Here is a 20,387-nt window from a genome sequence, read left to right as displayed (position 1 = left end):
ATGGCGGCGAATACACATCAGACCCATTCTTGCAAGTATGCCAGGACGAGGGTATTGTTCGACACTTTACAGTCAGAGACACGCCACAACAGAATGGGGTGGCAGAACACATGAATCGAACCTTGTTAAAAAGGGTTAGATGTATATGGGTGTATACCATGAAACATAAAGATGAAGTCTTAAAAGTGTTCTTGAAATGGAAGAAGATGATGGAGACCCAGACTGGCAGAAAAATCAAAAGACTCAGATCCAATAATGGCGGTGAATACACATCAGACCCATTCTTGCAAGTATGCCAGGACGAGGGTATTGTTTGACACTTTACAGTCAGAGACACGCCACAACAGAATGGGGTGGCAGAACGCATGAATCGAACCTTGTTAAAAAAGGTTAGATGTATATTGTCCAATTCTGGATTGGGCAAAGCATTTTGGGCTAAGGCTGTGACATACGCATGTCATCTCATCAACAAGTTGCCTGCAGCTGCGAATGAGGGCAAAACGCTCATGGAGGTATGGTTTGGGAAACTTGCTACCGATTATGATTTTCTGCGAATTTTTGGTTGTACTGCCTACTTTCATGTTAAAGAGAGTAAGTTGGATCCTAGAGCCAAGAAAGCTATATTCTTAGGCTATAGTGAAGGCGTAAAAGGGAATAGACTTTGGTGCCCCGAGTTGAAGAAAATCATTAATAGCAGGGATGTTACATTTAATGAGTCTTCTATGCTGAAAAGTTCTTCTACAGAGAATAGGACCAAAGAAGTTTCGCAGCAGGTAGAGCTTGAGGCTCTAATTGTTCCAGCTAGACCTGTCAGTAACTCAGATGATGAGGAAACAGGTACAGATGAGGAGGAGGCTCCTACCTAAGAGTCTCCACAGCAACCATATTCTATTGCAATTGGTAGATCAAAAAGAGAATAAAGAAACCTGCATGGTTTACTGATATGGTGGCATACGCACTACCCATAGTTGATGATGACATCCCATCTACCTATGCAGAAGCTGTCAGAAGTTCAGAAAGTGTAGATTGAAAGAAAGCAATGGACGAGGAGATGCAGTCTCTTTATATGAATCAGACTTGGAAGTTGGTCCAGCTTCCAAAGGAGAAGATGGCGATTGGGTGCAAGTGGGTATACACCAAGAAAGAAGGTTCTTCAGGGCAAGACAGTGTGAGATTTAAGGCTAGATTGGTGGCGAAAGGCTACGCGCAAAAGGAAGGGATTGATTATAATGAGGTATTTTCACCTGTTGTAAAACACTCTTCTATTCGAATTTTACTAGCTTTGGTTGCACAGTTTGACCTCGAGTTAGCTCAAGTCGATGTCAGAACTGCCTTCTTACACGGAGATTTGGAGGAGGAGATCTATATATCTCAGCCAAATGGATTCAAGGTTGCTGGTAAGGAAAATTGGGTTTACAAACTGAAGAAGTCGTTGTATGGGTTGAAACAAAGTCCAAGGCAGTGGTACAAACGATTTGATCAGTTCATGAAAAGGCAGCAGTACACAAGAAGCCATTTTAATCACTGTGTGTATTTTCGTAAGCTTCGTGATGGATTATTTGTATATTTGCTCTTATATGTTGATGATATGTTGATTGCATCTAAGAACAAAGTTGAAATTGATAAGTTAAAGATTCAGTTAAGTACTGAGTTTGAAATGAAGGATCTTGGTGAAGCTAAGAAGATACTTGGGATGGAGATTAAAAGAGATAGAATGAAGGACACTGTTTGTTTATCTCAGAAGCAATATTTGAAGAAGGTGCTACATCAGTTTGGTATGAACTTGAATACTAAACCTATAAGTACCCCTTTGGCCCCTCATTTTAAGATTAGTGCTTTCATTATCTCCATGCATAGATGAAGAGCGTGCGTAAATGGCTCATGTTCTGTATGCGAGCGCAGTTGGAAGTTTAATGTATGGAATGGTGTGAACGAGACCCGACATTTCACAGGCCGTTAGTATGGTGAGCAGGTATAAGCATGACCTAGGTAAAGGTCATTGGCAGGCAGTGAAATGGATTCTATGGTACATCCATGGTACTGTAGATGTTGGTTTAAAATTTGAGCGGGATGATAGACTTGGTCAGCATTTGGTTGGATATGTGGATTCAGACTATGCTGGTGATTTGGATAAACGTCGGTCAACTATAGGTTATGTGTTCACACTTGTTAAAGGACTGGTGAGTTGGAGGTCAATATTACAGCCTACAGTTGCTTTGTCTACAACAGAGGCAGAGTAAATGGCAGTGACAGAGGCCATTAAGGAAGCCGTATGGCTACATGGGTTGATTGAGGACTTGGGGATTCTTCAGGAGCATGTTGATGTCTACTGCGATAGTTAAAGTGCTATTTATTTGGCAAAGAACCAGGTTCATCATTCACGTACAAAACACATCGATGTCCGTTTCCATTTTGTTTATGAAATTTTGGATGAAGGCGATATTCTTCTTCAGAAGATTGGGACTACAGATAATCCCGCAGATATGCTGACGAAGGTTGTAACGAAGGTCAATTTTGAGTATTGCTTAGACTTGATTAACATCCTGCGAGTATGAGCGCTTTTGGGCGCAATTGGAGGCAGTTCAAGATTATGTTTGAAAAGGTGTATAGAATTTTTCGCCAAGGTGGAGATTGTTGACAAATTTGGAGTTTCAAATTTGGAATTGGCTCAAAATATGTCATCGCTTACATCAGCAGTTGCATATGTCATCGCTTACCTCAGGCTTTGCATATGTCATCGCTTACATCAGGCTTTGCTTACATCATTGCTTACATCATCAGGGAGATTTGTTGGCTATAAATAGACCTTGTATCTCATAGTTTCATTCATTCGAAAATCATCCAAGAGCATTCAAGTGAGCAAAGAGAGTTTGGAGAAAATAATATTTATTTTCTCATTTGTGAGCCTTTTGTAACCCTTTGGGTTTTGATATTAGTACATTGATCTTGAGCTCCCGTGGACGTAGGCACATTGCCGAACCATGTAAATCTTTGTCTTCCTTTTATGTTTGTATTTTCTCCTATTTATTATTTTGTGAGTGTATTATTCTTGTGTGTGTGATCACAACCACCATTATTTATTTATTGGGCCCACGCTTCCGCACAACAGGGAGGACCAAAGTTAACATGGTTGGACTTAGGCTATGGCCTTAGATAGAGCGGAATGGAAAAATATGATTTATGTAGCCGACCCCAAGTAGTTGGGAAAAATGCTCTGTTTGTTGTTGGTGTTGCTGCTGCAAAAACATATATAATTGTTAGGTGTTTGAACATGTAGGGGAAGTTGGAGGATGGGAGAGAGATTGCGGTGAAGAAGTTGTTGCAGAGCTTAAATCAGTGGAAGAAAGAGTTCACGAATGAGGCGAAACTTCTTGCTCGTGTGCAACACCGCTATGTTGTAACATTATTGGGATACTGCACACATGGTGCTGAGAAGCTACTTGTGTATCAGTATGTAGCTAATGAGAGCCTTGACAAGCTTCTCTTCGGTAAGTTCTCTTCTGCTTTAATCTTTTTCAACATTCTATTATTGTCTCAAAGAAGTTCATTGAAAGAAAAAAGAGAAAGAAATAAAGTTGTCTTCTGCTTTAGTCTTTTTCAACATTCTATTATTTGAGTTTTACATCTTGGTTAGGTCCCAAGTTCCAACGAGGATGATTGCATTATTGGCTACTTATGTGACTATAGATGTGTGTTATATTAACTCAAATTTTATAATATTTGTAAATTATGTTAAACAGAGAGGTGTTTGTGCATCAATCACCGTCCATACGATTCATATCAATTTATGAATTAGAGTTGTACATATCAATTAATGGAGTTCACCAAAATGCTATGACACCGAAAAACCCTAGATGAAAAATCTCCACAGCAATCCACCATAACCTCCTCAATCCACGACGAACTCACTGTTCGGTAACCACAGGGCAATGACAAGCAACCAAAATGAGAGCCAGGATCACTGATTTATTGGTTCCATCAGTCTCAGAGGCTAGTTAGATTAAGTATATTTCGTTTTGTTTTTGAGACAGACAGTCTCACCGATATTATCTCCAGCTCCAGTCATATTTGGAAGCATGAAACTGGTGGCACGGAGTTGGAATCATATTTCTGATGATATTTGATCACATGGCGGGACCACCCCATATTGACATTATAGTTTAGAATTCCATTATCATTTGAGTAGAACAGAGACAAATAGGGTTAATACAGAGTGATAGTGATGCTGATCTAAATGGTCTTGATTAGATTTTGGTAGAAAAGATGCCCTTGATTGGAAGCGAAGGTATGATATAATTGCGGGTGTTGCTCGAGGCTTGCTCTACCTTCATGAAGACTCTCACTATCGCATTATCCACCGTGATATCAAGGCTAGCAACATCCTGCTTGACGATAAATGGGCCCCAAAGATTGCTGATTTTGGCAATGACATCAATACCCGCGTAGCTGGTACCAGGTAAGTCATTGAGGACCCTTTCCTTGGGCTTCTTGTTTCTTTTTCTTTTCTTTATTTTTAATTTTTTTTTCCTTTATTATTATTATTATTATTATTTTCCTGTTTTTTATGGTAGTCACTGAATTGGGTATATCATTTCATCAAGTCCACCTCTCTGAACTTTTTGGTAAGGTATCTTGAAAACAGTGGGTACATGGCGCCCGGATATATCATGCATGGATATCTATCTGTGAAGACAGATGTATTCAGCTTTGGAGTTCTGGTTTTAGAGCTAGTCAGTGGTCGAAAGAACTCAGCTTTCAACCCAAGTCTAGATTCTCATAATCTACCGGAATGGGTAAGAATTTTATAATATTGATGGATGCATTTCTTGATTACATCAATTCTGAAACCATCGTCATCACTTGAAGTTGGTAAACAGTGTCTGATTCAGGAATTCTTCTTTGGTGGCCAGTATGCATGTGTGTAAGATTTTATTAAAAAATTCCAGAATTGTTTTCTCGTAACTGGAAATTTAATTTAATCAATGTTTGACAGAAGTTTTACTCCAAGAAGCACGGATAAGGATAAGGGATACAGGTATGACAGGATATGAACACGACAATATAACAAATCTCACAACAATAGGATATGAATATAAAGCATGGATACATCAAAGAATAATAATATAATATATTATTTTATATACAAAATTAAATTTTGCTCATTTAGCGTTAGGGGTTGCATTGCGAATCTGGCCTATAATGGCACATGCTTACTGACCCAAGATTGGATTAGATCTGGTGGATATAAACTAGTCCTAAGAAGTTGAGTTTTTAATTTTACTTTTTTTCTCATTAAATTTCTTGGTGTTTCAGAAACAATGATTGTAATAAATGTCATATGGACCGTGTTCCAGAGCTTAATTTTCTGGTTGTTAATTTTGCTGTTCTATCATATGAAGGAATCCAAAAAGTCATCCCTAAGATAATGCAAAATAAACTCATTGCGATGCAGGCATTCAAGTTGTACAAGGAAGGTAACAGTTTGGAGGTCATGGACCCTGCATTGGTACCATCAGCAGTTCCTGATCAGGTAGCAAAGTGCATACAGATAGGGTTGCTGTGCACACAAGCTGATCCACATTTGCGGCCCACCATGCGTCGTGTGGTGGTAAGTCTATCGAAGGAGCTTGGCACACTCGAAGAACCAATTAGACCTGGACGCCCTGGTTCCGGATATAGAAGGTCTCGCCGCCCCAATTCCTCGTCTTCCACTGCCGGAACTTCAGGGGACTCCAGTTCCCATACATTAGGTTCCACCACCAACACCGAATCTGCAACCGCAACTGCTAGCACATCAGCTCTTACAAACTCAAGATCCACAACTGCAATTGCACCCTGATCCCAAAATCTCTGGTCTGTTCTTCGCCTGTAAATCCCGAACTCAAATCAAATACATTCCTCTCATGGACACAGATACAGATGATGACGTTGTAAAAACCAAGTATTTAGCTCGCTTTCCCTATATGTACGATATCAATACAGTCCTGCAATGGTTTGCTACTTTGCTGTTTTAACTAAGCCAGGCTACGGTCCCAGATCTTACCAAGTTTGCAATTCTGGAATCTTCCCTTGCATTCAGGGGCGGAGTCAGGATTGCAAAATAGGGAGGACTAAAAACAATTAAACCCATGATTATTTAATACGTCATCCATGCTCTAAATATATAATTATCATGCATCAGTTATTCAATTAAACCCAATAATTTACAACTTTCTAACACATTTACACTTTCAAACTCTAATGTATTTTCACAGTCAAGAATTCATTAAAATTTACTTCATACAAGTATTAAAACAAAAAACTACACAAATGCAAGATATATATGTTCCTTATCAATAAATTCACATTAGAAAGAAAAACTTATGTGCACCGCCCCTGACTAGTTATTAATTCATTATATAATAAATTATCCAATTTAACAAGAAATTACCAAATCATCAACAAAGCCTTTTATTTTTATTTTTATTTTTTTACAAAAATAAAATTCAATATTTCATTGGATTAACAATAATAATCTATGATATCCATCCACCTATGCCTTAGTGCCTTACACACGAAGAGTTTAGGTCTTCTTTCATAGACTAACAATGTGTTTGATTTACTAGGTTGGGCCCTATTATATTTATTATGATTTATTTTGTGATTGAACATGTCTATGATTCGTGGACTTACTCATATTTAAGGCTTAACCTTTGCAAATTTTATTACTCTTTTTATTTATAGAAATACTATGGATTGAGCTGGGCTGATAGGAAGAGGAAGAATAGTACATAGACTTATAGGAATAATAGTACTAATTTTTTTTTTTTCAATTGGACCTGGGCTATAGCCCCAGGTTAACCCATTACTAGTTCCTCCCTTGCTTCCATTACTAGTTCCTCCCTTGCTTGCACTAGTTATTGTGCCGACCCTCTATATTTGGCTTTTGATCCTTCCAAATCACTTCACTACAAACTTGTTTTGCTTCAACTTCGAAGAATACCTCTCATAATGTATTCCTGCATTTTGGGGAGTCTAGAGGTCATTTGCATCTCATTTATAAATGTGAAACTAGATTTAGTGTTGACATCTCTAAGATGGAAAGCGATTACTCCAAATGGTTGTTAAAGTAGTACGGTGGTAAATTTTTTATCACGGGAAATGATTGAGCACTGCGGGAGAAGACGAAGGAGATGTGTTTTTGGTGCTATTTGTAGGCAGCAACATGGTATCTCCTACAACATTAAGGACAATGATGCAGCACACCATCCTGGTTACTCTCCTACTCAGCTTTTGCGGATAAACCACTGTAGTGTTTATTGACACATGGAGACACTCTTTCCAGTTTGACTGATGGCACGTTTAATTGCTTGGGTTGGGCAGTCACTGTTTCAGCACTTTACTATTTTGCACTTCCAAGAAAACTTGTTGCGCAGAGAATTCTGGTCATTCGTCACCAATTTGGATAGTTTTATGTCCATAAATTTCGGTTTTTTACAACCATCTTGTTTAATTGTACTCATTCATCACTTGGGTTGTAGCTAATTTCAAATAATTGTAATTTCATTTTCTACCCTAATATTTTGATTTATTGCTGATGTCGTTTTATCTTCCCTTGTTAGTTGTTACTTTGATAATACAAAGAAACTAAGCTCACAATAAAGCAAGATATATGGTCTTCTTTTTCTGCTGCTCATAGTAAAGTTTTACCTCTTGGCTCTTAGAAACCTTGTTAGTTACTCTATTACTTCTCTTATTTCTCTGTTCTTAGAGTGGTTTGGAATAGTTACAGAGATTTTGTAGTCATCATCTAACTAGCAATTTTCTTTTTCTTTCCAATTTTATATCAACTTTTTAAAAATTGGGTTGGCATAGTTTTTTTATTTTTTATTTTTAAGTACCCTCCTTGTCCTTCATTTTATCTCAAAAAATAAGAAGATAGGAAAAGAAAGGACAATGTTTAACTAGTATTTTCATAATTTTAAAACTGTCCTCAACAATTAAAAAAAAAAAATTTATTATACCACTTATATCCATTTTATTTAAAATGATATGATAGTAATTTGGTTGTTATCCTCTCTTTTATTTTCTCCAATCTATCATATCCAAACAAGAATATTATTATTTCTTTTCTTTCCTCTTCTATCTATCCAAACATAAATAGAGATTATTGTTCATTTTATTTTTTTTTTCTTTTCTCTTGTAACTAATATTATTAATTCTTTTCTTCTGTCTCCTATATATCCAAACAAACCCTTAACTCCACTTGTATATAGCCGTTTCTTAATTTCAATAGTAAATTTGGATTAACAAAATGCCAGTTCTAAGGCCCATTTCTAATGAAATACAAGTCTTGTTGTCCAGTTACTCCTTGTGACTGTTTCACCCTTTATCTCTCTAGCACCGGCCGAATTAGGGTTTCTGAGCTTGCTACAGTTTGCTAGGGTTTACCCCCTCTCCGGCATATTGGAGTTTCAGCTAACATTTGGCATCTGCAATTATTGCATTCATTTACCATTCGAAAAAAAAAAAAAAAAAAAAAAATCTATTGCATTAATTCTGTGAGTGGTTTGAGTTACTACTGCTAAACCTCTAAAAATTGAAACTTCACCGACCGTGTGGCATCTGCCCTTGTGTAGGGGTACAACTTGGGTTGGGAAACCCGAACCCAACTTGATTTTTTGCAGGCTTGAGTTGAAAACTCTCACCCCGAATTAAATTAGGGTTGGGCTTGGGTTGAAGTGCTAGCAACCCGAGCCAATCCGAATCCGAATTATAATATTATTTTCATATATATATTTACTTTAAAATACATTGTATATAATATTTAAACTATGATTACCTTTTTTTTCTTTTCAACTTCTTTTGTTAAATTTTAACTTATTGTATGTTAACATTTAGGAGACTTAATTTTCTAAGAATTTATTTGTAATTTATTAAAAATCTACAAAAAAATCTTTGACCATTTTCTTTTCTAAGAATAATTTAATGTAAAACTAATTCAAGATCATATTAAATTTTCGGTGTAAGATTAGCTATATGAGGAACCCAAATTAACCCGAAGTTTTAACACAAAATCTAAGCTCGAGTTGTAAGTCCGAATTTGAAAGTAGAAGGATGGGTTGGGTTCGGGTCTAGTAGTTAGGGTTGAGGATAGGGTTAAGGTTGGGCTTAGATTTAGCATTTCATATGGTGGATTGGGCTTAAGTTATACCCCGCCTAGCCCGCCCGAGTTACAGCCCTACCCGTATGTGAGTGGTTTGACGCGAACTGCCTTTTATTTATATTACATTGACTGAGAAAATAGATTCATATTAACCTTTGGACTTCAAAATTTGTGTCCCTCTTTTCCATTTTTATTGTTTTTAATAATTCTGTCCTAATATATATATATATATATATATATATATATATATATATATATATATATATATGTAGAACTTCCAGTGGTGGGAGCACCAATTAACCCGAGAGATTCAATTGGGTATGGCTATATGGAACCCACAATGTGTTTGAATAAATGGCCAAAATAGAGCATAGATTTTTTTGCCTAAGCAGACGAGCTTTTGCTGGATTGCTAGCCATATAATGGAAGATTGGTGGGGAATATTGGAGGATCTCCACACCAGAAAAGTCCAATCGACTAGGGGGAATTTTGACGTTCCACATGGTGTGTGTGGAGAAGAGGATGTTGACACTTATATGTGTGGACTTTTTAGACAAGTTTTGAAAATCGTGAACACGGAGAGTGTGTAAAGCGTGCATAAGCTTTCTCCACAACCTACTGCATTGCTGAGGTATGTTTAGCTCCCAAACACATCTATGCTTTATTAATTGCTTTGAGATCCATTTTGCCCAAATGATGTGATCTTTTTTTTTTTTTTTTTTTTTTTTTTTTTTTGGTGAGAATTACAAGTAAGTATTATAAAGAGTTCTTGTTGATTTTTCAGATATGGTCATATTCGAAGGATATGAATTCTTAATGCTACACTTCATAGACTCACTGTAGTACTTGATGCTTTCATATATTTTTTAAATATTTTATTTTTACTGTTTCAGATGCATGTGGATCCTCTTGAACAAACTGTGATCAAAGATGAAAAGTAAAACTGAATTGTTGGTTATTGATGTTTGAATTTCTTTTTATATTTAATTTTGTTTATGTCTAGATGCAGAATAGAAAATCCCACACCCAACTCTGTAAGATCATAAGTGTAACATCCTATTTAGCCATATGATTGAATTTAGATTACATTACTCAAATGAGATTTTGACGTTAAATGAGCAAACCCTAGGACATAGACCAACCATTAACTTTAAATTACATAATTACAATATTTGTTTGGTTGAAGAATCTGCAGGTTGTCTTGGGGGAGAAGACAAGTGTCATGACCCCGAATTTTTTTTTAGTGAAATCCTCGATTTAAACAAATCCAGATACATCAAAATACACCCAGGATCATAAAAAAATACCCTCTTTTATACAAAATCAATTTCCTCAAAATATACATAAAAATTTCCAAAATAAATAAAATAAATCCTACAACGCCGACTCTTCAGCCTAAGCCCATATCTAGCAATTTTCGTTCATCTTCGGTACCTGAAACTAGAGGGTGGTGAAACAAAAAGTCCAAGTAAGAAAAACCATAACAAGAATTTCATGGAGGTTTAACAAAATAGCTTCACAAAACATACATATTCATGTGAGTATATAAACAAAACAAATATGCATTTAATCAAAACATTTAATAAAAACTATTGAAGCAAAACCTCCCCATGCCATTCAAGGTATAGAAAACCCTACACTGAAAAAGAATTTCTTCACTGGATCACCAAAATCACCAAGCTTCCGGCCGCCTCTACAACTCTTGACCCTCTGTCTATGTTCTCAAACTCATACTCTAATGTTTTTTCTCTCGGCTCATTCTGCCCTCAAACTCTCTCTCTTTTCTTTAGTTAACTCAATGTGCATACACACACTAAAATTATAATGCCTCCACCGACTTACCACTGCTCACCCATCACCTCTCCATCAGACAAAACCAAAAACTTCACTCCAAATGTCACCTAATGGTTCCACCACATTATTACCTTATTTCACTTTTCTATAAATTCAAATCTCTATCTGACATGACTTAACAACACACTAATTTAGCCCACATGAAGGAAATTCAAAGCTAAAGACTCTTGGGTAAAAAAAAAATCTCTTTGTGGGTCCCACGACTGCATCTCCATTACAATCTCAATTTCTCTCTCTTCCCACTCCCACTTTGCTTCCTTCTTATCCCAATCTTTCAATTACCCAACAGTACACACAATAAATATATATATATATATATATACACACACACACACACACACACACACACACACACACAAATGACCTCCATCACTTTCCACGGATCAGCTACCCAATTTTTCTTCCTTTATTTTATCCATCCACCATCATCATATACATAGCCTCCATCATCACCACATACATACAATTGTATAAAAAAATATATCACCCATAATATGCTAACATTCTAACATGTAACCAAAGCTTCATCAAAACCCACCAACTAAATAAAAATAATAATTAAACTAATCCACTAAAAACAAATACTAAAGTCACAAAATACTAATAATCCAAGTCTAATTCTTACGGGTTATCACAACAAGAATGGCTTGGGTAGGATTTGCAAGGACTCTAGGCTCCCTTCTAACATTTCAATCACCTTATTTATGGATGGCCTATTTGAGGGGTCAGTTTGTATGCAGCATAAGCCAAATATTATCATCTTCCTTGCTTTTTCATTTTGCTTTTCATTCATTATACCATACAATCCCAAATTGTCATCTAGCTCCACACGCTTGTATATCCAGTGTGGAAAATATATTTCACTGGTACGATCAACTCCAACATTAATATTCTCTCTCTCTCTCTAACCATCTCTAAAACCATAATTGCAGAACTATAGACATTTGACTTGTGAGATACTCCTCCGAAGCTTCTTGAAAATATTTTAGGAGCAATATACCCAACTGTCCCTCTTGCACCTAACATTGATATGATACTTTCTTTCTTTGGGCATAGTTTAAAAAAAAAAAAAAAAAAAAAAAAATTGGAAAATCAGAGATCTTTGGGCATAAGTCTCCATCTAGAAAAATGTTATGAGGCTTAATGGAAAAGTGCAAGATTCTTGTGTTGCCAACTGAATATAACAAACAAAGGTTGAAATATAAAGGTGAAGAAGGAGTTGAATTCACAGCCAAAAATTTGCTCTCAACTTAGACCAACATATGATAAAGTTAGACTTTTTAGACTTGGGGGGATCTAGACGGAAAAACCTTTTGCACTCACTGATCACATTCAAGGTTTCAAGGTGAATCAGAAAACCAACAGGCCAGTGGCCTAGCGGTACCAAACCCCTACTTCTCAAAAAGAGGTTAGGGGTTCAAGCCTTTATGGAGGCATGTGTGTGTGAGTACCCAACTAGGAAAAAAAAAGGTGAATCAGAAAGTCTAATTCTGGAAAATGATCATCCCCATTCAATCCTTTCCTTATATAACATTTTAGTTTGTTAAGGTTGGGAATCCATTTCAAGGATTCTTCCTCTCCACTATAAAGATGCAGCTTGCCCAAGGTTTGTAGGCCATCCAAAACAAAGCAGAAGCCATCATCAGGTACTCTCTATATTTCAAGGAGCAGATTAGTGTAGAGATGCCTCAACTTTACCAACTTCCATACATTATGTGATAAAACTAACGACCCTTTTAGTCCTTCAACACTAAGGATTTCTAGGTTCAAGAGGTTGGATATTGATGGGGGGAAATATGTATCTTTTCCAACTAGAAGCGCTAAATACCTTAGAAGAACTAACTCTGAAATTTCCCATGGAAATGAAGGAATTTGGAAGGATGATAAATTCAAAACCTTAAAAAGTATGAATTCTTGATAAATGAATGGTGCATTCATTAGACACAAGTTATTCCACCAATCTGAAGGGCCAAAGGACAAGATAGAACGGATTCTGGATGCATTGGCGTAAGATAAATTCTCTGAAGAAGTCAAATCAGCAACATTAGAATGAACACATATGCGACGTTGTGTATTTGCAATAATTGAAGGATGAAATCTGTCAATCCACCAAAAATACGCCTCTAGAATAATCTCCATTAATAAACTCTTTGGGTAAGCTTATTTGGAAAACTTACGAAGGAAATTCTCTTCCTGACCTTTTCTCAAGCAACAGTCATGTAAGAGATCATGGACACGACATGCTTTGACTGCACCATTAAACCTTTTCTTGGAAACAGTTACAAGACTTCTATCAATCAGATCCATCAAGTAATCCCCTGCCACTTCCTCCAAGCTTTTCTCGTCATTTTTCCATATGAATCCCTCAGCGATCCACAACCATATCAATTGTCGCACAGGGATTTCATAGTCTTCTGGGAATGCTCCAAAATAGAGAAAACACGGTCTCAAGTGCAGAGGCAAGTGGTTATAACTTCGTGCTAATGTGTCCATGTATTTCTCAGGGTCATGAACAATGTATGAACTTACACTTTCAGCAACATGCTTCCACCATTCAAGTGTCTTGTCTTTTTTTGCAAGAAGCCCAGCTATTACAATAATTGCAAAGGGAAGTCCTTGACATTTTCTAGCAATTTGCTTTCCAGTTTCCATCAACTATGGAGGGCAACTACCTTCCCGAAATGTCTTTAGTCATAATAGATCCCAACTCTCATTTTCATCTAGAAAACGCAATCGGTGAAATTTAGCATGCAAAGCTAAAGCCGCACCTTCATGCCGACTAGTGAATATAATTCTACTTCCATTTTTGTCATTTGGAAAATATCTTTTCAAATCATCCCAGGCTTGTACATTCCATATATCATCCACTACAAGAAGATATCTCCTCCTTTTCAAGCGTTTGTACAAGTCTTCGCCTAACTTCTCATTGCTGATTTATTTATGAAGTAGAACGAAAAATGGAAAATTTCATATCTAAATTGGAAAGCAGAGCGAAAAGTGGCAAGCAGCATATCCCTTTTCTGATACACTTGAGACACAAAAGTCCAAGCACGAATATGAAAGTAATATTGGATGAGAGGATGTGATGACCCTATGGGCGGGTGTGCCGTGGGCGGGTGCGAGACACTGATAGCTTACTACACTAGCGAGCTACGGGTGCATAGTCCCACATCGCCTGGGAAAGGGAAAGGGAAAAGTGAAGTGCTTATATGTAGGTGTGTCACTCTAATTGGTATGAAGCCTTTTAGGGTTAAGCCCAAGAGCAAAATTGTGCGGGCTCAGGCCCAAAGCGGACAATATCATACCATGTGGTGGAGTGGATCGTTACAAATGGTATCAGAGCCTGACCTAGCAGGAAGTGTGCCGACGGGGACGTCGGGCCTCCAAGGGGGATGGATTGTGATGACCCTGTTGGCGAGTGTGCCGTGGGTGGGTGCGAGACACTGACAGGCTACCACACTGGGGAGCTACGGGTGCACAGTCCTACATCACCTGGGAAAGGAAAAAGGTGAAGTGCTTATATATAGGTGTATCGCTCCATTTGGTATGAGGCCTTTTAGCATAACGCCTAAGAGCAAAACCGTGCGGGCTCAGGCCCAAAGCGGATAATATTATACCATGTGGTGGAGTGGGTCATTACAGAGGATGATTGTATACTTTTCTGCCTAATGTTTTCTTACCGAGTCCAGGCATTCCAACAATTGACACAACTTTTAATTGCCTTTCATGTTCTTCAGTAAGCAGCTCAATTATTGTCGTTGCTTCATCATCGAAACCCACTATTGTTTCTTCATGTGATAAAGCTCTATTAGAAGGCTTCCCAATTTACTGGACCCTTAGGACGCCAATGCTATACTTCTTCTTCTCATAAATCTCCATCACTTATGTCTTGATTAACGTAATCTCTTCCATGACATTGCTAAAGTTGAGAAATAAGAAATCAGGACATTTCCCTAGCAGCACGTTGATCAAATATGGAAATCCATAAGCAAGAAAGTAGCCACAGCTTAAACAAACAAGAAATACAAGCAAACGAACCAATTTAAGTAATAGGAAATCAAACCATTTCTGCATCAGCACGATGATAGGTTTTAACGATCTATGAGTGATAGGAAATCCAAAGTTAAGGAGATTATGTCTCTTCCTCAACATCTTTCTTTATCTCTTCATCATTCACTATTTCAAGTTGTTCCTCAAATTCTTCAACTTGATTTGCATTATACGCCTCTTCATTCTCCATAATTTTATCCTCAAAACTGTCATAATTTGACTTCGTAAACTCATCATCCTCAAAGCATTATACCCAATACTCTATGGGTAGTGATTCACCTCTGTGATTGGAAACAATGGTCTCGAATATCTTCTAAATAGAACTTGGAGTTTTGGACTCTCCAAAATACTCCTAAATTTCTTGATGTATTGTCATTTGCAACATTACCAATGCCTTTTTTTTTTTTTTTTTCACATGAATCTTGTTGGACATGCCATTCTTTGGATCTTCTTCAACAACATCCCACAAATCACATGCTTTGAGATATGAAGTCATGATGATTCTCATTCTCTTGTAATTAGAGAATATCATCTTCTCACTAAGAAAATACATTTTCTCTCTTCATCATCATCATCAAGGAGAAACAAGTTTTTCTCAAAATATTGAACCTTCTAGGATCAACTTAGTCAGACCTTCAGGATCGTCTAGGCTCTGAACATGAAACCTGGCTTTGATAATGACCTTGAGTAATTTCTTCTACCACGACCTCTTATTTATTGTGAGTAATGGACTTTTTCTTCATTGTTGGTTGTGCGTTGACCGCTTCTTTCTCCTTTTCCACGGCCTCTTCCTCTTCCTTGGCCACGTGCATTTCCACGTCCTTGGCCCCTTTGATTTCCTCCATGTTTTTCGTCTCTTTCGTTTAACGAAAACTTTGTTTGTAGCACTTGCTCCAAAGCTTCTTGTTTCTTCACCATCTTTTCTTCATGAGCTTGTAACGAACCTATGAGTTGATCAACAGTTATAGAATCCAAATCATTTGACTCTTTAATAGCTACAACAATGTAGTTGAATTTAGAATCCAACGACCAAAGGATCTTTTCAACGACCCTTGTATCAGTTATGGTGGTTTCGCCATATCTCCTTAGTTGATTTACAATAGCCAGTACCCTTGAAAAATAATCTAAAATTAATTCAGATTCCTTCATATGCAATGTTTTAAATTCACCTTATAACGTTTGGAGGCAAACCTTCTTCACTTTATCAACTCCTTAGAAGGAATTTTGAAGAATCTCCCATAGTTGCTTTACATTTTCTACACTAGCAACTCTTTGTAGCATTCCATCATCCAAACATTGATGGATGGTCATCATCGCCTTTTGGTCCTTCTTTCTCAAGGCTTGTAAAACATCTTTTTTTGACTTGAGACAAAGTTGCCACATCTTCTGGCTCATCATAACCTTTGGAAACAACTTCCCACACATCTTGTGCTCCCAAAATTTCCTTCATATGGATACACCAATTTTCATAGTTTTCTTTAGTGAATCGAGGCACTTGAAATGGAATTGAATTATTTGCCATTCCTTCTCTCTCTCACAAACTAGCTCTGATACCACTTTGTTGGCTTTTGCTCTGATACCACTTTCTGACTTTGCTCTGATACCACTTTGTTAAAATAGTGATCTATACAAACATATACAACTCTATATAATTTGAAAGAGAAATGGAGGAAGAAATATATTATTTCACTTATTCTCATTCTAAAATAACTAGAGTGCATGATTATATAGGCCTCACATATGTACGTGTAACCATTACATTTAAACGCCTAATTACACCCACTATTACCATTAACATGATATTTAGTAGGTATAACTCCCACTAACATAACATTTAGTAGGCATAACTTCCATGACTCTCGATTTTACATAACCTTCATCATCACACTAACTCTTATATACTAATTCTCATTAAGATAATTTTCTACCCACTAATATGCTAAATGCCCACATACACTGTGTAAGACAAATACTTGAAATGACTAATTAAATACTAAAATCAAGTTTATTTTTCAACAGTTTCATCATCAAAACCCACTATTGTTTCTTCCTGTAATGTTGGACTGATAGGTCTTGATAAAGCTCCATTAGAAGGCTTCCCAATTTTCTGGACCCCTATGATGCCAATGCCATACATCTTCTTTTCATAAATCTCTGTGACTCGTGTCCTGATTAACTTAATCTCTTCTATGACATCACTAAAGTTGAGAAATAAGAAATCACGACATTTCCCTAGCAGCACATTGATCGGATATGGAAATCCATAAGCAAGAAAGTAGCCGCAGCTTAAGAAAACAAGAAATAGAAGCAAACAAACCAATTTAAGTAATAGGAAATCCAACCATTTCTGCACCAGCACGATGATAGGTTTTGAGGATCCATGAGTGATAAAGTAGTAAAACATAAATGCAAGAAAACTGACAGAGCTGGGATTTCAAAGAAACCACCACATTTCCTTATCAGCACGTTGATTAACTTAATTTCTTTCATGACAAAATACCAGCGTAAACAAATAAGAATCATGAGAAAGAAATACCCCATTTGGGCCCCGTAGGTAAGAATTGATAATTCCTGAGTACTGGTAGTGATGGAGTAGCCGAGTAAACAAACATATCCTATCAGAAAAAACAAAAAAAAATGCCCAACCAATTCTGTTTTGCCCATTATCTGCCCGACAGAATCGTATATCTGTCTGTGGCTGATGAGTTGATGGAGAAAGCCGTCAATTATATCTTCAACCCTGTAAGTGAGGTCTCTTATGTTTGTCACAATAGCATTTAGCTTCTCATGCTCGTATCGTTTCTCATCCGAATCTTTCATAAATTTTTACAGAAACTGCATCTCCTCATAAAGCCCTTCAATTTTGCGCTTGTCTATATAAGGCTTGACAATCAATTCGTCCTTGCTGTTTATTAACTGCCTCATGTTCTCCAAGAGAATATCCAAAAACATCAATGTCTGTCATCTCGTACTGCTAGTCTGAAACTAAAAGCCAAATTTACTTATTAATTAGGACATAGAAATGAAAAGAAGTAGTTGTTGTCATCTGTAATTACATTTTATCCGTCTGATTCAATGTTGACAAGCATTGGTACGTTACTTGATGAATAAATTGTTAAATATATTAATTTGTAATTAAAAATTCAAAATGTTGTGGAGAAGTCTAGATACTCTGGACTACTACTGAAAGGTCTTGGGAGTTAATATTGCATTGGGAGTCTAAGAGGTATTTTCTATATATATGTACTCCTTATTAATGTATAATGAATGAAGACAAGCATTCTACCCCCAACAAATTTTGGTGTCAGAGCCTAACTAATATTGGGCAAACAAAAAAAAATCTCATCTGCAAAAAAAAAAAAAAATATCCTTTGGGATCTCTTGAATATCATGGCAACAACCACTTCAAATGCCTCTTGCTTTAATTACGTCCAAAACCTTATACCTGTTTTTGATAGAGAAAACTACGATTTCTGGAGCATACAGATGAAAACTCTCTTCATCTCTCAAGATCTTTGGGATCTAGTGGAGCAAGGCTTTGAAGAACCTAAACCTGGAGTAGTGCTTGGAGATTGTACAAATGCAAAGCAGAAGGAATACAAGGAAAACAAGAAGAAAGATGCTAAGGCGTTACTCTTCATTCAACAAGGGGTAAGCAAAACAATTTTTCCAAGAATTTTAACTGCTTCAAAATCAAAACAAGCAAGGAAATTCTCAAAGTAAAGTTTCAAAGATCTGAAAAGGTAATCTCCATTAAACTTAAGTTCTTATGGAGAGAATTTGATAATTTGCTTATGAAGGAAAATGAATCCTTCCAAGCCTTCTTTTCCAGAGTTTCTGAAATTGTTAATCAAATTAGAAGTTTTGGAGATATTAATGAGTATAAAAGAATAGTTGAAAAAGTTTTGAGAAGCTTACCTCCTAAATTTGATCATATTGTTGCTGCAATAGAAGAATCCAAAAATCTAGCAGAAGTTACAATACAAGAACTAATGGGTTCACTTGAAACACACGAGAAAAGAATGAGCAGGTTCTCAGAACAATCATTGGAACAAGCTTTTCAATCAAAGGTGAAGTTTTGACAGGACACAGAGGCCCAAAAGAAAATGTTCAGAGGGGGTGCATCACAAAAATCACAATTTGAAAAAGGCTCGAGCTCAAATCGAGATGGAAGTGGCTTAGTTCAAATAGAGGTGAAAGAGGATCCAGAAATTTCAATCGAGGCCGTGGGCAAGGAAGAGGAAAAATGAGACGAGGTAATCAAAACTCAATTCTCAATGTTGTGTCTGCAAAAAATTTGGTCATGCAAGTGAAGACTGTCGACTTAAATGCACGAGATACAAAGTACCCAATCACATGGAAAAGGATTGTTGGTACAAGGAAAGGGATGAAGCAAATTTTTCTGAGAAAAATGATTTATCTGATCAGTTGTTCTTCACATGCCTCTATTCTCATCAAGACTCCAAAGATATTTGGTATTTAGACAGTGGATGTGGCAATCATATGACCAGGAACAGAAAGTGCTTTGTAAGCTTGGATGGTACAGTGTCTTCGCAAGTCAAGCTCGGAGACGGAAAGCTTTATAAAGTGGAAGGCAGAGGTGCTATTGCCTTTCAAACAAAAGGAGGTAATTCAAAACTTATGAATGATACTCTTTATGTTCCTGGTCGATCTTACTCAGAATTAATTAAGTGTTGGTCAATTGATTCAAAAAGGGTATAAATTGGTGTTTGACAAAGATGAATGTCTGATTCTCGATAAAAGAAAAAGACAATTGGTGGGTAAAGTAAAAATGGCCCCAAACAAGGTTTTTCCTTTTGTTTTGCCATCAAACCCAAATCTTGCATTGAGAACTGCAAGTGATGATTCACTGTTATGGCATTTAAGATATGGCTATTTAAACTACAAATCCCTCGAAGTGTTGAGCAGTAAAAATATGGTGATTGGTCTTCCTTCTATTCATTGTGAAAACCAAGTATGTGAAAGGTGTATTTATGGGAAACACCATAGGCTACCATTCATAAAGACTTGCTGGAGAGCTTCAGCCCCTCTTGAGTTAGTTCATGCCGACATATGCGGACCAACACGAACTCCATTTCTAAATAGGAGAAGATATTTTTTTCTTTTTGTTGATGATTTTAGCAGGAGATGTGACCCGAGTTTTTCAACCCGGTGCGTCAGTAATGACCTGAATGTTGACCCGATAACGGATCCGAAATGCGGAAGCGAAAGACAAACCAAAGTCTTTAGAGATATAAACCATCTTTAAGACACCAATGTGACATTCCATGAGGTCATGGAACTCAAAGACAGCAAAAGAGCGAATGAGAGTAAAATG

The 20,387-nt window shown here is 36.9% G+C and overlaps 1 protein-coding gene across 1 annotated transcript; it reads left to right on the top strand.

Moving 5' to 3' along the window:
• Window positions 1-1,039: 1,039 nt before the first annotated feature.
• Window positions 1,040-6,289, top strand: LOC132296429 (cysteine-rich receptor-like protein kinase 42). The gene is made up of 7 exons (XM_059794634.1): window positions 1,040-1,775; window positions 2,047-2,180; window positions 2,370-2,495; window positions 3,278-3,488; window positions 4,249-4,456; window positions 4,643-4,793; window positions 5,453-6,289. Exons 1-7 carry the CDS (start codon window positions 1,040-1,042, stop codon window positions 5,837-5,839), a joined length of 1,953 nt encoding a protein of 650 aa, XP_059650617.1. The 3' UTR covers window positions 5,840-6,289.
• The last annotated feature ends 14,098 nt before the right edge of the window (window positions 6,290-20,387 follow it).

This window comes from Cornus florida, unplaced genomic scaffold (assembly GCF_030987335.1).
Source record: "Cornus florida cultivar Cherokee Brave unplaced genomic scaffold, ASM3098733v1 CherokeeBrave_3.0.0_Hap2_Chr02, whole genome shotgun sequence".
Classification (NCBI taxonomy): domain Eukaryota; kingdom Viridiplantae; phylum Streptophyta; class Magnoliopsida; order Cornales; family Cornaceae; genus Cornus; species Cornus florida.
This window is presented reverse-complemented; position numbering and strand designations above follow the sequence as displayed.

Coding starts and splice junctions, on each gene's coding strand:
- LOC132296429 (XM_059794634.1), top strand. CDS start 1,040: ATGGACGAGGAGATGCAGTCTCTTTATATGAATCAGACTTGGAAGTTG. Junction 1,776..2,046: donor GAAGGTGCTACATCAGTTTG/GTATGAACTTGA, acceptor ATGGTACTGTAG/ATGTTGGTTTAAAATTTGAG. Junction 2,181..2,369: donor TCACACTTGTTAAAGGACTG/GTGAGTTGGAGG, acceptor GCAAAGAACCAG/GTTCATCATTCACGTACAAA.